This window comes from Scomber scombrus, chromosome 8 (genome assembly GCF_963691925.1).
Source record: "Scomber scombrus chromosome 8, fScoSco1.1, whole genome shotgun sequence".
Lineage (NCBI taxonomy): Eukaryota > Metazoa > Chordata > Actinopteri > Scombriformes > Scombridae > Scomber > Scomber scombrus.
The window spans coordinates 597,018-613,132 of record NC_084977.1 but is presented as its reverse complement, the minus strand read 5'-3'; the positions used below and the strand labels follow the sequence as shown (position 1 = coordinate 613,132).

At 39.4% G+C, this 16,115-nt stretch overlaps 1 protein-coding gene across 2 annotated transcripts in view; it reads right to left on the bottom strand.

The window, feature by feature from the left end:
- The window catches only part of slc5a9 (solute carrier family 5 member 9), an 87,333-nt gene that overhangs the window by 5,951 nt on the left and 65,267 nt on the right, over positions 1-16,115 (bottom strand). For both annotated transcript variants that reach the window (XM_062424006.1, XM_062424007.1), the window contains one exon: positions 8,454-8,669. In XM_062424006.1, coding sequence (XP_062279990.1) covers positions 8,454-8,669 — 216 coding nt within the window. The remainder of the gene's footprint in view (positions 1-8,453; positions 8,670-16,115) is intronic.

Sequence of the window (16,115 nt, the reverse complement as noted above, 5' to 3'; positions counted from 1 at the left end):
AAATGATTACATCAACAACGGCTCTGATCTGGATCTAACCGGATCTAACTCATAAATATCTATGTCACGCACGTGAATTAGGCGTGTGATGCGTAGCCAATCACGCAGCCAAATGCAGCCAATCGCACCAATCACAGCGCTGCTCTGCAGTTGCCTGAGCTCATGGGTGACAGGGGTCGGCACCAGCATGGTGCTCTCTAAACCGAAGAAACGGAAAATTGACTCGGAAAACCGCCAGTTCCAGAGCGAATGGACGGACAAATATTTATTTATTTTGCCTGCCGTGACCAGTACGAAACCGGTCTGTTTACTGTGCAACGAATGCATGTCTGTGATGAAAGAATACAACTTGAAGCGGCACTACAAGTCAAACCACGGCTCGTTTTCGGCTCGGATGAACGGCGAAGCAAAATACAGCGTCTGCTAACATCATTTCAACACGGTCAGGCCGCCCTTGGTCGCTTTTGCACGGAGCAGGAGAGGGCTATGATAGCATCCCTTCGTGTAGCCTGGACACTAACCAGACAGAAGAGGTCTTTTACCGAGGCGGAGACGGTTAAAGATTGTATGCTGGCTGTCATTGATGAAGTGGTTGTTGATGAAAAAGTGAGGGAAAGCGTCACCTCATCCATTAAAAAAGTGCCTCTCTCGGATACATCAACTCTTCGCAGAGTGGAATTACTCGCAAAGGATGTATCAAGGCAGCTTTTGGATAACCTAAAAAAAACTGATGTTATGAGCATCGCTGTGGATGAATCAACCGACTGTACTGACATGGCTCAGCTATGCATTTATGTCAGATTTCATGATGGAGTTCGCTTTAGAGAAGAACTCGTGGGGCTTATTCCGATGGAGGGTCACACCACAGGTGAGGCGATATTTCAAAAGATTGTCGCATTTTTTGACGAGCGTGAACTGGATTTACAGAAAGTTTGCCTTTTGGTCACCGATGGCGCTCCAGCAATGATTGGTAGATTACAAGGGCAGCGAGGCTATCAACCATAGCTCCACACATGCAGTTTTTACACTGCATCATTCATCAGTCTGTGTTGTGTGCAAAGTTGAGCGGTGATCTGAAAAACACCATGGACACTGTCATGAATATTGTGAATTTCATCCGCTCAACCTCCAGCCTACAACACCGCCTTTTCCGTATGATGCTTGTCGACATGTTTGCGGAACACACGGACTTGCTTGTTCATAACGATGTCAGGTGGCTTAGCAAGGGGAATGTTTTGGACCGTTTCTGTGAGCTCCACCAGGAGATTGTGTCTTTCCTTCGCGTGTGTAAACACAAACGGGCAGCAAACCTCCTGGAGCGCATGCTGGATGAACAGTTCATGGCAGAAGTGTACTTTCTGTGTGACATTTTCAAACACTTGAACACCCTGAATCTTGAACTGCAGGGACGAGAAAAGTCTATTGCTGATTTGGTTGAGAAGCTTTGTGCTTTCAAAACAAAGCTAACCATTTTCACAACAGACTTATCAGCAACAGGACTGCTGCACTTTCCACGACTGCGTGGATTCATGAACACAGCACCTGAGGCACGGATAACGCCCGTCATGACAGATTTCATGACAAAACTGACTGAGAACTTTACTGAGAGATTCCAAGGGTTCAACATTCCCATTGAGGTATTGCACTTTGCTCGTGACCCCTTTTCTATCAAACCTGAGGCAGACTTTTGTGCAAAAGTAAAAGAGGTAATGTCTTCTATTGATGAGAGCATCTGTCAGTTGGAAATGATTGATGTGCAATCCTCCTTTGCTTCAAAACAGTACTTGCAGTCTGAGGGTGCAGAGAGCTTTTGGTCTAACCATGTGAACCAATACCAGTACCCCACAATGAGGAAAGTGGCCTTGCTAATACTGACAATGTTTGGGTCCACTTATACATGCGAGTCTAGTTTTTCTCATATGAATGCCATAAAAACAAGGGCACGTTGCTCCATGACCAATAAAAAGTTGCACGAGTGTCTGAGGATTGCCCTGACTACATATGAGCCAAACTATGTTGAAATAGCAAGGTCAAGGCAGTGCAATTTTCACATTAACCTGAAAAGGCTCAGAATGACAGCAGTGTGATGCTAATGGTAATGTCTTCTATGACAGCATCTCTCAGACTTAAATGATGAATGTGCAATTACTTTGTGTTAAAAACTTGCAGTCTGAGGGAAAACTTTTGGTCAAAACATGTTAAAAAACAATATCAGTCTCTGTGAAAACAGTTCAGTTTTATGTTAATTATTTTGTCTGTTTTACTGTCCAGCTCAAATATTAACTGTCAGTATGGACTGCTATGTTTGAAATTGTTTATCTCTATCTATGTTGTGAACAGTCCCATCTATGGTCAGATGGCTTTGCTTTGTTAATCTTGAATGTAGCATTCATATAAATATGGACCTTGGTTATAAAAGCCCTTTTGTGAAAGTATTAAAGTGGGGGAAAAAGTGGATACTGTATGTGTCATTCGTTCTCTATTATCAAGAGTTATTTTTTAGCCATTAGTTTACAAATATTCTGTGCGGCCCACGAACCCCCAGTGATTTTCATATTTGGCCCACTTGCTATTGAAGTTGAATAGCCCTGAACTAGGGGTTAAGTGTCTTGCCCAAGGACACATCGACATGTAGACTGGAGGAGCCGGGAATCGAACCGCCAATCTTCCAATTGGAGGACGACCGCTCTACCTCCTGATCCACAGCCGCGGATCAGGTGGTGGATGGAAAAGACAAACGAAAGCTGGGAAACCTAAATAATCAAGATAAAGGCAACTAGAAGTAGATGGAGAGTAATATAACAGGCCTGTGGGTGTGGGTACCAGGAAGGAGACAGGCCATGGCAAATAATAGTCAAGTTACTGTGCCATACAGACAGACGACAAATTCTGTCAGTGACTAAAAAATAAAAGGGCATCAACATTTATGTTTTTTTTTTTTTTCGGGCATAGACACCTTTATTAACAATAGAGAGACAGGAAATCATGGGTGAGACAAGCAGCAAAGGTCCTCCGGCCGGGATTTGAACCGGGGTCCGCTGCGTATGTGGTATGTGCCCTAACTACTCAACCTCCTGGGTGCCACCAACATTTATGTTAATGAGGACTTCTCAGAAGCCACTCAGAAGATAAAGGTGATATTTCAATTCTGAAATCTAACAAACTACTAGTGAAATCTGGAGCAGCTTGTCAAATTAGAGGATCATATAGATAACTAATATCAAACACCTCATCTGGATGTATACATGTGTATGGATTTTAAATGATCTATGAACAGTCCCATTGCCATGCCTCATTTCTCAAGCAAAAATCTGTCATTAGCCCTTTTAAACATATGTAACTTAAGATAATAACACTCAAAACATTAAGCAACATTATCCTGTTAGAAGACCCATGACCTGCAACTAAGACAGTATTCTGACACTAGGATATGCTTCACGCCAATATTTCCTCAATAGTGTTGTGATTTCATTGTGCCCTGGACAGAGTCAAGACAACCACTGCCTGAGGCAGCAAGGTAACCCCAAAACATCACTGTGCCTCCTCCAAGTTTGATGGTAGGAATGTTGTTCTTTTCTTTGAAGGGCTTTATTTTTTCCTTCTGTAAATTTTAGTGCGATTTAGCAAAAAATTCTGATTTTGTTTCATCTGTCCAAAGCACATTTTCCCAGAAGGACTGTGGCTTGTCAACATGCTGTTGTGTATTCAGTTACTGCTCCACAACTCTAGGTGTCACTGTAGACTGCTAAATGCTGTATTGATTACATACTGCCATGTTATGAAAAAGAAGAAGAGTAGTACAAGTTTTGAGTGAAGTTCATGACGGAGTCTTGCTGCCTTATTAGGGCCCGAGCGGCGACTGCAAGTCGCCTGGCAAAAGCCCTATTGAAATTGTAATGTTTATTATTATTATTATTATTATTATTATTATTATTATTATTATTATTATTCTTCCGACATTTCGTGCCCCAATTTCGCCCCTTTCCCAAATGCGAAAATGCTTATACTTTTGCACGGACGTCCGGCCTCATCCGAAATTCGATATTTTTGGGTGGTCGCACATGGTCGACGCAGAATGGCGGAATAGCGCCCCCTACAAAGTCCAAAAATGCCCATAGGGAATTTTGCTAACTTTGTCCTATGCTCACAAAATGCGGTACACATATGTATTATACCCACATATGCAAAAAAGCCTCTTGACCTCATGACCTCAACCCAACAGGAAGTCGGCCATTTTAGTTTTGATTTTTCCCGCCTAAAATTAACTCCTCCCACAGCGTTCGCCCGATCAAGTTCAAATTAGGTACGCAACATCTCCAGAGATAGCTGAGCTTAAGTCGTGCTCTGCGCATCCGTAGGTCAAAGGGCGTGTCTGCCAGGGCTCAACTAACTTTGGCGTGCTCGCCATGTACATACGAGTAAGCTGATTGGATGTACATACTTCATCCAATCAGCTTAAAACTTGTTGGACATGATGATGGCTCCGCCCTGAACGTCCCGATATATTAACTTCCTACGTAACTCATAGCGCCCCCCGGTGGTAACAGGAAGTGAACTTAAATTCATGAAAAATACATAGTTGACCCCATCAACTTCATTCCACTTCTAAAACATGCAGAACCAGTTGGTGAAGCTACATTATGAACACTGTGAAGCTACGAGTAATGGCGTCCCTGTGGGGGCGTGGCTACCATTAATTCCTCGCCATGAAAATACGTTTGGCTTTTTGATGGCTTTATTGAACACGTATCATCATGAAAATTGATACACAGGTCCAGGGTGGAGACCTCTTCCATCTTATAGGGGTGTCGCTCATGTCGCCCCCTAGTGGAAACAGGAAGTGCCATTTTTTGCATCAACATTGTCCGATTTCCACGAAACTTCACATGTGTGATGAGGGACTGACCCTGAACACACCTGCATGCATCCCATTACTGCCCCCTGGTGGATGAACCATCAACCTCTCATAACTCCTTCATGCTTTGTCCAATTCAAGTTTGTTCCAAACTTCACATGACTGATGAGTGGCCGCCCTGAACACACCAGACCATATGTGTAACTACCTGTGACTGCCCCCTACTGGATGAACGAAACATTGCATTTTTGGCCTCCTTCCAGGTTTTTTTTTCACTTTCTGCTTCACGCCACAGCCCCGCCATGCCTCAGGCCCCGCGGTGGCATGGGTGAGCGAGGGCCCGCCATCGCCGCTTGCGGTTTTAATTTCATATTGCTATTCCTTTTGGGATTAAATGAGAACACCACACATGCATTTTGGCAAAGCCCAGTCTGGCTTTTTTGTGTATCCCTCTTGGAAGGGAGGTCTTTTCATCGACATTGACAGATGGCATTCCTTGAAACTATTGTTACTTGAACCTAAGGATGAGCTTGGATCTGTGTTGATTCTCCTGGTTCTTTCTCAACCATTTGAGCTATCCTGAAGTTCAATCTCAGACCAATTTTCCTCTGGCGACCACATCCATAGATGTTGACTACAGTTCAAATTTCCAAGGTTGTAACATTTACATTGACCATGCTTGGCTGTTACCTTTAGAACACTCTTTTGTTCTTCTGTTTTCCATGTTCAATGTGATTCACACAGTGACACAAATCAGCAGAATGAGTCATTTTCTCCTTTTAAACTGGCTGAATTAGTGATTATAAGATTGAAAACACCTGTCATACTAATTAAAACACAACAGTATGCTTAAAGTATCACTACAAATTAATAACTTCTAAAGGGTACCAATAATTTTGTCCAGACTATTTTACAATGTCTCTGTAGAATAAACATGAGTTCATTATTCGTTATTTTCACAACTTTTTTTGTTCCACTGGAAACCAAAAATACATTATAGCATTTATAATAAGATATATTTTAATATCATTACTGTTCAGATGGTGCACTACTTTAATAAAATGCAAGGGGGCCAATCATTTTGGCCAAGTTTGTACCTCCTGAGTAGGGTTGGGAATTGATAAGATTTTATTGATACCAATGTCATTTATCGATTCCCTAATCAATTATTTGTGGTGGCCATTTTGAATTCCCATGCTCCTGGACACAACTACTTGCATCCACACACAACCCCCCTCACACACAATCCCACACACACACACTCTCTCTCTCATACACACGCACACACACACCTGCCTATTTGTATAGTCTGAATCATACACAGCTGTTGTTTAGTGTTTGTCTAGTAGTCATAGTGGTAGGACATTGATTAACTTGTTGGTTGATGGTTGGTTAATAAACTGTTTTTTTTTTTGTGTTGTGTTGTGTTTATTGTCTTTTCATATAAAGCAACTACATTGCACAAAACTTACAGTCCCTTCACATACAGTATATTAACAGTAATAAAACTTAATAGAAGAAAAAATTAATGAATATAATATATATTTAAATGACATGAAGAATTAAAGATAGAAAATAATAAATAATAAAAGTAAAAATAAGAGATAAAAACAGAAGTAAAAAAAATAATAAAGGCTCGTATACGAGTATCAACAAGACAAAAAAAAAACGAATCAGTGTCCTAACTTGATCTCCGCTATTGGTTGAATCTGTCCGTTATATTCAATATGCCATATATTCCGACGAGAACATTTGGACATCCCATTAACCTTCAGTCGGTACATTATGTAAACTGCAATAAAATTCCTGGTTAATAAATTGTTACAGCTTTAAAGAGTGTCTTGTGATCATTGTGCATGTGTTATTGTGGTAAGTGGCTGATCAAAATAGTCAGAGCTCAGACTCTACTCCTTCATTTTCCAAAGTGTTAATCTTTATTGAGGCTAATTTGACTGTTTGATTATTGGTTCCGGTTTCCGGGTGGTGCCCCAAATTAATAATTAAAATTGATAATCCTTGAACAAAACAGGTTCTGCTTGCGCCCTGACATGGAGCAGACGTAGGTCCTGACAGCTCCCGTTTTTTTCACTTATTTTACACTCTTCTGTGACCATAATTTGACTGTTTCTGTGCAGATGCGGTGCTCTGGTAGCAGAAAAATAAAACTGAAGAAGAGAGAAAAGCAAGATGGCAAAAAGCAGCCAACTCATTGTTGAACTTCTCCGTGATGAGCTTAAACTCTCCCGTGAGGCTATTTTGTTTGACTTCAGGATTTCCACCTTTCATGCAGAGCTGAGGCAAGAAATTGAGGCTATATGCTCAGAAACAACAACAAGCTTCCAAAGCCTATGCCACAAAGTGGGAGAGGAGACTAGGACCATGCCCAGATAACAGCCGGACAAGCTAGCATGGCACACAGCCTCACAGGTGCCCTTGACTGCATCCAGCAGCTGGAAAATCTCGACAAACAATCGCTTCACTACAAGACGGTTGACTCCTCTCATTTGTCTTTGTTTGCTGCCGGGTTGGCTTAAAACACTTTAGGATTAATGGCTGTGTGACTGTGCGTCCGGCAGCCGAAAGACAGTGGGATTTTCTGTTCTCACTTAACTCTGTTTGTGGAGTTCATGCTTGACAACGAAGTACATCTGTAGCTGGGAGTGACGGATGACACCATCGCTCACCGGGAAAATGGTAATGTTAAGACTGCAAATCTATAAGTAACTCACTCTGACTCTTGGTAAAAAGCTATGGGTTAGCCTGTCTGCTAACCTGGCCAGCTAAAACTGAAGCTGATTAGTTCAGCCAGACAGCCGGACCTCCCTGAAATGACTTTTTGCAGGTTGGGATGTCTGCAAAGTAGCCTTGGCTATTCGAAGTGTTTTCAGTTTCATCAATTTTTTTGAGCGTCTGAAGTGTATTTCACATTTTAGCTGCCAAAGCTCCGCTGCCTTATACCCTCTCTAACTCTGGTCCTGCACTGTGCTCAGTGTGTGAGAGGGGGAGTGGCCAGCGGCTAGAGCGCCAACAGCAAATGTGTGCTTTTTTTACAGATATATTTATCAATATCTTTTACATTTCGTATCCAAACAATGTCAAACTTGGCACTGCACTTACTCGTGCCCGTAGCAAGACACCTGTCACGTTTGAAATCAATCGGATGAACGGTTTGAGAGATATGCAAATAACAGACAGACAGAGAGACGTTCCTGTCATTTATATTAAAGGCAGACATATTATTTCTCCAGGAGACACATCTTAGAAATAAGGATCATGGTTATTTACATAGAGAGGAAATAAGCGGCCCTGTCGTGTGGAAACAGCAGATAAAGCCGGCACAGGCCCCACTGTGGCTCGTTAATATCTGTGGGAAGACCAGCTACTGTATTTCCTTTACAATCACGTTCTACCTGTGTTAGCAAGTTAGCTTGCTCTTGGGTTAGCGCCATCTTGAGCGAGAGAAACAACAAGCTTAGTCGGCCATTATCAGGTGACCCGTGGCCATGGCCTCGGTGCTGTGCACGTTTATCTGAAATAATATATATATATATATATATATATATATATTTATATATTTATATAATGAAATGTTACTCACATGTTCTTTAGGTATTGGGGCACTGGCCAAACTGACGGCAACAATGGTCAGACTGGTAACTGCCAACAGAATGAGAGCAAAGTACAGGTAGTGGACGTCAGCCAGGATAGCAGGCCGATGATCAGGCTGACCGCAGGAAGGAATTGTGTAGGAGAATTCCAGACCCATCCGGATTAGTCCCACTACTAGTCCAGTCATCAGACCCCAGAATGCACCCTGATGCACAAACATACAGGCATGAACAAACATGCACATGCAAACACACACATTAGATGAGACCACATAAGATCACAACAACTGTAATTGGCTGCTTGTGTTTCTGATGCAGGTAGAGATTGATAATACTAACAATAATATTAAAGAAGTTAAAGATATACTCAGTAGTGTTCTTTCTTTCAGTAACACACGTTTAGCAAAGTGATCGCAACTGCAAATGTTCTACTTGCCACTATCACCGCTCTATATCAGTGAATTATTTGACATAAACACGACAACTTCACATGAGCAATCTCTCATCCTATACTGAGACGGCAGAATAAAGTTACCTGGATGTAAAATGAACTAGGTTTTCAACTAGTGCATACAGCTGGCCGAAAATATTAGCTGGATGCTGCATCACAGGAAGTTGTCTGTCACACATTTTTTAGGCTGTATTCTGCTTAACACCAGATAACACCGGAAAAGTGAATTTATGATGTTCTGGTGGACAAATACAATGCTAATGTATGTGCAAAGGGGATATGATGCGACTAACTGGTGACCAATACCCACAAACAAGTAGTGAGTGACATTTGAGCTTTTGCTTTCATGATGCTAAATTGGATGCATGCAACATACATCAATAGGGCGAGAAGCAACTCGCTATGGAAAAAAAAAAAGTAAGTTAGCAGTCGGCACAAACAGATAATAAAAATATATAAAAAGGTGAGTTATATCAGAACCTATGCTATAGGCACTGACAGTGTGACTCCCATTACCTCCTTGCATTAAGTATAAATGACTAACAGGGTGCATATTGTGTTCAGTTCGCTGGTGTTTTCCTGCAAGATTATTTTTGCTTTTCAAAAATGCTTTGCTTTGCATAGCATCATACTCATCATCACTCAATGCTACATTTTGACTGTGACTATGAAAATAAGGGTGTTCAGCCAATATCCAAGGTATAGCCATTAAATGTAGAAATCTGTGTTTATGTCTGATGAAAAACATGATTATAATATCTATCATATTATTTTGAAGGTACAGTACTGTGCAAAAGTCTTAGGCCACCACCATCATACAAACAGAAAATACAGGAACTATGTACACAAAATCTAAATTAATTATTAAATATTATCAATTTAGGTTCCATTCCATTAAGGGAGAGAGAGAGCCAGGTTCCTGCTATTACTCAAGTGTAAGGGGAGGTCACACTAATACTTGACACTTTCTTTTCTATTTTATTTTATTTTTTATTACTGCATACACATTTCCTGTATTTTCTGGTTGTAGTCTAATTAAGAGACTCAAAAATAATTATATATGGTCATTATAGCATAGCTAAAACAACAAATCTAATGGTGGCCTAAAACCTTTGCACAGTCTGTATATCTGCGGACTATAAGCAAAGTGATGAAGGACTTTCAGGTGTGTCAGTTGAAAAAGATGATGTGGAAATGTCAGATTTTTTACTGAATTTGACAGATTTTCCTGCTATTTATAGATAATGGGGGCCGAAGAAACACAGTCCTCTCTGACACGTCTTAGGCAACCATTAGATTTGTTGTTTTGCCAATGCTATAATGACCATATATAATTATTTCTCAGTATTTTAATTAGAATACAACCAAACAATACATGAAATGTGTATGCTGTATTAAAAAACAGGAAAGAAAACAGCTTCTATAGGCTAAAGTGTGTAAGTATTCAGACCTCCCCTTACACTTGAGCAATAGCAGGAACCTGGCTCTCTTAAACCTGAATGGAATGGAGCCTCAATTAATAATAATATTTAAAAATTAATTTGAAATTTTGTGTACATAGTTCTTGTATTTTATGATGGTGGTGGCCTAAGACTTTTGCATAGTACTGTAAATGATTTAGTGTGTGTGAGTGTCACAAGGTGGAAGTATGTTTTTAAGAGTATTTTGTGTTGCATGTTTTTTATTAATCTTTTATTCGTTTGAGTTTTAATTAAATTATCTTATTCTCGATTGTTACTGTGTTTTATGGTTTTTAATTGTGTGCTTTTATTTTGAAGTGACTGAGTGTGATGACTTTCTGCCTTAAGTTTTTATTTTTTTTATTGACAAATTTACAAAACAATTTGGCATAGTACAGCATTATACAACCATATAAGGCTAAAGACAAGCCTCAAGATAGGTTTCACAGTACAAATAGTCAAAATATCACAGTAAAAGTGTACCCAATTAATGAGAGTAAAGAAAATAAATAAATAAGTTAAAAAATAAAAAAATAAATGTAATAAGTAAAGAAATAAAAAATAAGGGGAGAGAGCTAGGGAAATTCTGTGAGTTCAAGCTCCTCTACTAAATCACAAAGCTTCCCAGCAGTCTTTTTCTCCATGCATTTTAAAGATGAGAAATAATGACACAACTCCTTATGAAAAAAATAGATTTGGGGTTTTGTTTTCATGAATTTGTTGTTATGTATAAATAATTTTGCAAGGATGATGATTGTATTAATTCCCAGGTCATGTGTTGGATCTTTTACAGGTAAACCATATAAAATATTCTCTTTTTTAAAATTAGATAAATTGACAAATTTTGGGAATAACCAGTCATGTAAATCTTCCCAAAAAACTTGCAAAACTTTTGCTAAACTTGCAATCATAAAATAAATGTTCTGTGGTTTCAATTTCATCATCACAGAATGAGCAATTGTTGTGTTCAAAACCAAAACAACATCGTAAAAATTCTGCAGATGGGTATATTCCATTAAGAATTTTAAAGTGAACTTCCTTCATTTTTGGTGCTGTTGGATACTTAAAGAATTTGGACCTTAAATTCTCAGCTTCCTTTTGAGTTTCTGTTTGTTGAGAATGGATATAATTCTTTAATAAAGGTTTGCCGAATTGTGACGTTAGGTAATTTTAAGTTATTGATATTATGACCATTCACCAATAGTGAAGGAAGATTTGGGTTAATATTACTTTGAAGTAAGTTATTGGACATTATAATTATAGATTGAGGAATTGCTTTGATTATATTATTGTATTGCCTTCTCTCATTAACATTACATTTTGAACAAAATTCTACAAAGGGTATAATATTTCCAGTGTTATCTAACAGATGCATTATAGACCATATTCCTTTCTCTAACCAATTTAGGTAAAAAACAGATTTATTTCTAAATAAAACATACCTGCAATTCCATAATGGGTTATGGGGACTAAAAGTATGCTTTAAAATCATTTTCCAGTATAATAAAAACCTGTTGATGGAAGGCAGATAATTTGATGGGGATCTTTCTAAGATCAAAATCTCATCTCAAATCATCTAAGGAGAAAGTTAGATGATCTTATTTTTAATGCTCTATTATAGTATTTTATTTCTCTCTCTTTCTATGTTTCTGTACTTTGTTTTTATTATTAGTGTGTGTGTGTGTGTGTGGGGGGGGGGGGGGTATGTACGTGTGTACTATGATTGGGTTGTATTTTTATTTCTCAAATTCCATGTTTTTAAAAAAAAAAAAAAATTCTGTTGAATGTTTGTTTTATGTAAAGCACATTGAGTTGCCACTGTGTATGAAATGCGCTATATAAATAAAACTGCCTTGCCTTGCCTTGCCTTGGGATGTGGAACCATTGAATCACTTTAGTTCTACTTTCTAAATATAAAATTATCATATGCAGTATGCAGCACTGTAAAAGGTTTCCCCATATAGATAGATATTTTGGTATTTATGGAAATAACAACCATAAATACAAAAGTTAGATACAATCACAAATACTAAAAAGTAAATCATAAAGAGTAGAAAAAAATTCTAATATATAAATATAAATTAAATAAAATTTCCAATTATCAAAAATTATAATATATTGCTAATAAAAAAAACACAGAAAATAAAAGTAAATTGCACAAATCCTGTATCACATAAATACACAAGTAGAACAACATATAAATTGTGTTATAATTTGGTAGTGTGACTCATTTTACTTTTGGCATCATTAGGCTTCCATAGCTGCACTAGATTCCCTGCTCCTCCTACCTCAGGCTTTCAGTGTAGAGACCTGAGGTCAATTTACCACTGCTCCTCTCCTCATCTCCTACTGCTGACTGAGATCTTCTCAGCAGGTAGAAGCTGTAACAAAGTTACTGATCCACGCGTGACATTATAAAAAAGAATACATGAAGTGCGAATGAGCGATAGAATACCTATCGTCTTTTTTTCTTCTTTTTTTTTGGTGCGCCCCTTAATTATAGCTTCGCGAGACAAAATTCACTTCGACAAGAAATATCGGCGAGTTTTCGTCTCGCAAGATCTCGTTGCACGAAATCTTTTCACATCCCTAGTCCTTAGTAATGTGTTATTTTACGGTTGATTTAACAGGGATATTATGAATTGTTGTTAGAGGGGAATTATGTATTGATAATAATTTGCATTTTTTAAGGTTTAATTTTAATCCAGACGCCTTGGAAAAGAAATTAATTGGGGATTAGTTCAGTGTTTTTCATGAATATGGTTGTGTCGTCAGCCAGTTGGCTAATTGCCAGTTGTTTTCCTAACACCGTCAAATTTTCGAAATCTGTGTTTTTTATACGATTGAAAGCATTTCCGCTGCTATGATAAATAGTAAAGGAGAAATGGGACAGCCTTGCTTAATTCCTCTATTAACTGAGAATCTTGGACATGTTCCTTGTGGCATTATGACTGTACTGTTAGTATCCTTATAAATTATATCCTTATAAATTAGTTTAATCATGTTAATGAAGTTTTCTCCAAAACCAAATAGTTCTAAGGTGCTAAAAATAAACATATGTTCGACTGTATCAGCCTCACATATGCTTTTGAAACACTCATCAATTCTGGGGATCCACTTTTTAATATGCTCAAAGAAAGCGTCAGCATCTGAGGATGAATAAGAAGAGGAGTACAGTTCACTGTAAAATTTAAAGATTTCCTTAGAGATTAAGTCTGGGTCAGTACATTCTTGACTATCTATCAGTAGTGTTCTTATTGCATTTCTTTCTTTTCTCCTTTTTTCCAATCTTTCTCCAAAAGTACCATCACGCTCAACACCAGCTCACCACAAGGTTGTATGCTGAGCCCAACTCTGTACTCACTGTACACCCACGACTGCACACCTGCTCATTCCACAAATACTATCATCAAATGTGCGGATGACACGACAGTAGTGGGGCTAATATCAGGAGAAGATGAGTCTGCATCTGCACCGGGATGAGGTCCAGGGGCTAGTGAGGTGGTGCTCAGCCAATAACCTAATACTAAACACACAAAAAACTAAGGAACTCATAATTGATTTCATGAAGCGCAGCAGGGAACATCTTCCACTATTCATAGGGGATGAATGTGTGGAAAGGGTTCAGAACTTCAGATTTCTTGGCATCCACATCTCCAATAACCTCACCTGGTCTATCAATACCACGGCTGCAGTAAAAAGGGCTCAACAACGCCTGCATTTCCTGAGGCTTCTGAGAAGGGACGGTATGAATACGCAGCTGCTGATGGTATTCTACCGTTCGGCCATTGAAAGCATACTGGTGTACTGCATCACAGTCTGGCATGCTAGCTGTTCTGCAATGGACAAGAAGGCTCTGCAGAACTGTGGTCCACATAAAGTGCATCTGAACATTTCAGAACTACTTTCAACAGCAGCATGTAATAAAAATACTTAGCTTATAACATATCAAAGTAGAAATCCTGAGTAATCTGAAAACATTTTAACCATAGAGCCTTCCAAGGGACTCTTATATAACTGAGAGTGTAAGCAGATAAAAACTACCAAAAAAATCATCGGCTGTTCTCTCCCCTCCCTTGATGTCATCGCCAGTAGCCGCTATCTCAGCAGAGCCTCAGCCATCACCACAGACTGTACGCATCCTGATCACCACCTGTTCCACCTTCTGCCCTCTGGGAGGCGCTACAGATCACTCAAAACCCAGACTACCAGATTCAATCACAGCTTTTTACCTACAGCAATACGCACCCTGAATGGACTCAAATAACACAAGTAAAGCATTACTCCTTCCGTGCAATACAATAACTGAAATTGACTCTTCTTCTCCACAATCTTCTTGTTTTTATTGACTGATTTTATTTTTTATTTATTTAATTTATTTATTATGTATGTATGATCTGTGATTGAGTACTATTTGTGGCACCTAACAGAGCAGCACTTTTAATTTTGTTGTATTGTTCACAATATAATGATAATAAATACACTTTGACTTTGACTTTGAGAACCTTAATTAGGGCCCGAGCGGCGACTGCAAGTCGCCTGGCGAAAGCCTAAAATTTGTTCATGCCCCAACGTGCAAGTGACCCCAAAGTGCAAGTGACCCCAAAGTAATCAAGTAATCAAGTAATCATGTGGTATGGAAGACCCCCGGGGAAAAATGCTATATTGAAATTGTAATGTTTTTTATTATTATTATTATTATTATTATTATCATTATTATTATTATTATTCCGACATTTCGTGCCCCAATTTCGCCCCTTTCCCAAATGCGAAAATGCTTATACTTTTGCACGGACGTCCGGCCTCATCCGAAATTCGATATTTTTGGGTGGTCGCACATGGTCGACGCAGAATGGCGGAATAGCGCCCCCTACAAAGTCCAAAAATGCCCATAGGGAATTTTGCTAACTTTGTCCTATTCTCACAAAATTCGGTACAATATGTATTATACCCACATATGCAAAAAAGCCTCTTGACCTCATGACCTCAAACCAACAGGAAGTCGGCCATTTTGGTTTTGATTTTTCCCGCCTAAAATTAACTCCTCCCACAGCGTTTGCCCGATCAAGTTCAAATTAGGTACGCAACATCTCCAGACCTAGCTGAGCTTAAGTTGTGCTCTGCGCATCCGTAGGTCAAAGGGCGTGTCTGCCAGGGCTCAACTAACTTTGGCGTGCTCGCCATGTACATACGAGTGGCTCTCACACCCACATACTTCATCCAATCAGCTTCAAACTTGCTGGACATGATGATGGCTCCGCCCTGAATGTCCCGATATATTAACTTCCCACGTAACTCATAGAGCCCCCCGGTGGTAACAGGAAGTGAACTTAAATTCATGAAAAATACATAGTAGACCCCATCAACTTCATTCCACTTCTAAAACATGCAGAACCAGTTGGTGAAGCTACATTATGAACACTGTGAAGCTACGAGTAATGGCGTCCCTGTGGGGGCGTGGCTACCATCAATTCCTCGCCATGAAAATACGTTTGGCTTTTTGATGGCTTTATTGAACACGTATCATCATGAAAATTGATACACAGGTCCAGGGTGGAGACCTCTTCCATCTGATAGGGGTGTCGCTCATGTCGCCCCCTAGTGGAAACAGGAAGTGCCATTTTTTGCATCAACATTGTCCGATTTCCACGAAAATTCACATGTGTGATGAGGGACTGACCCTGAACACACCTGCATGCATCCCATTACTGCCCCCTGGTGGATGAACCATCATCCTCTCA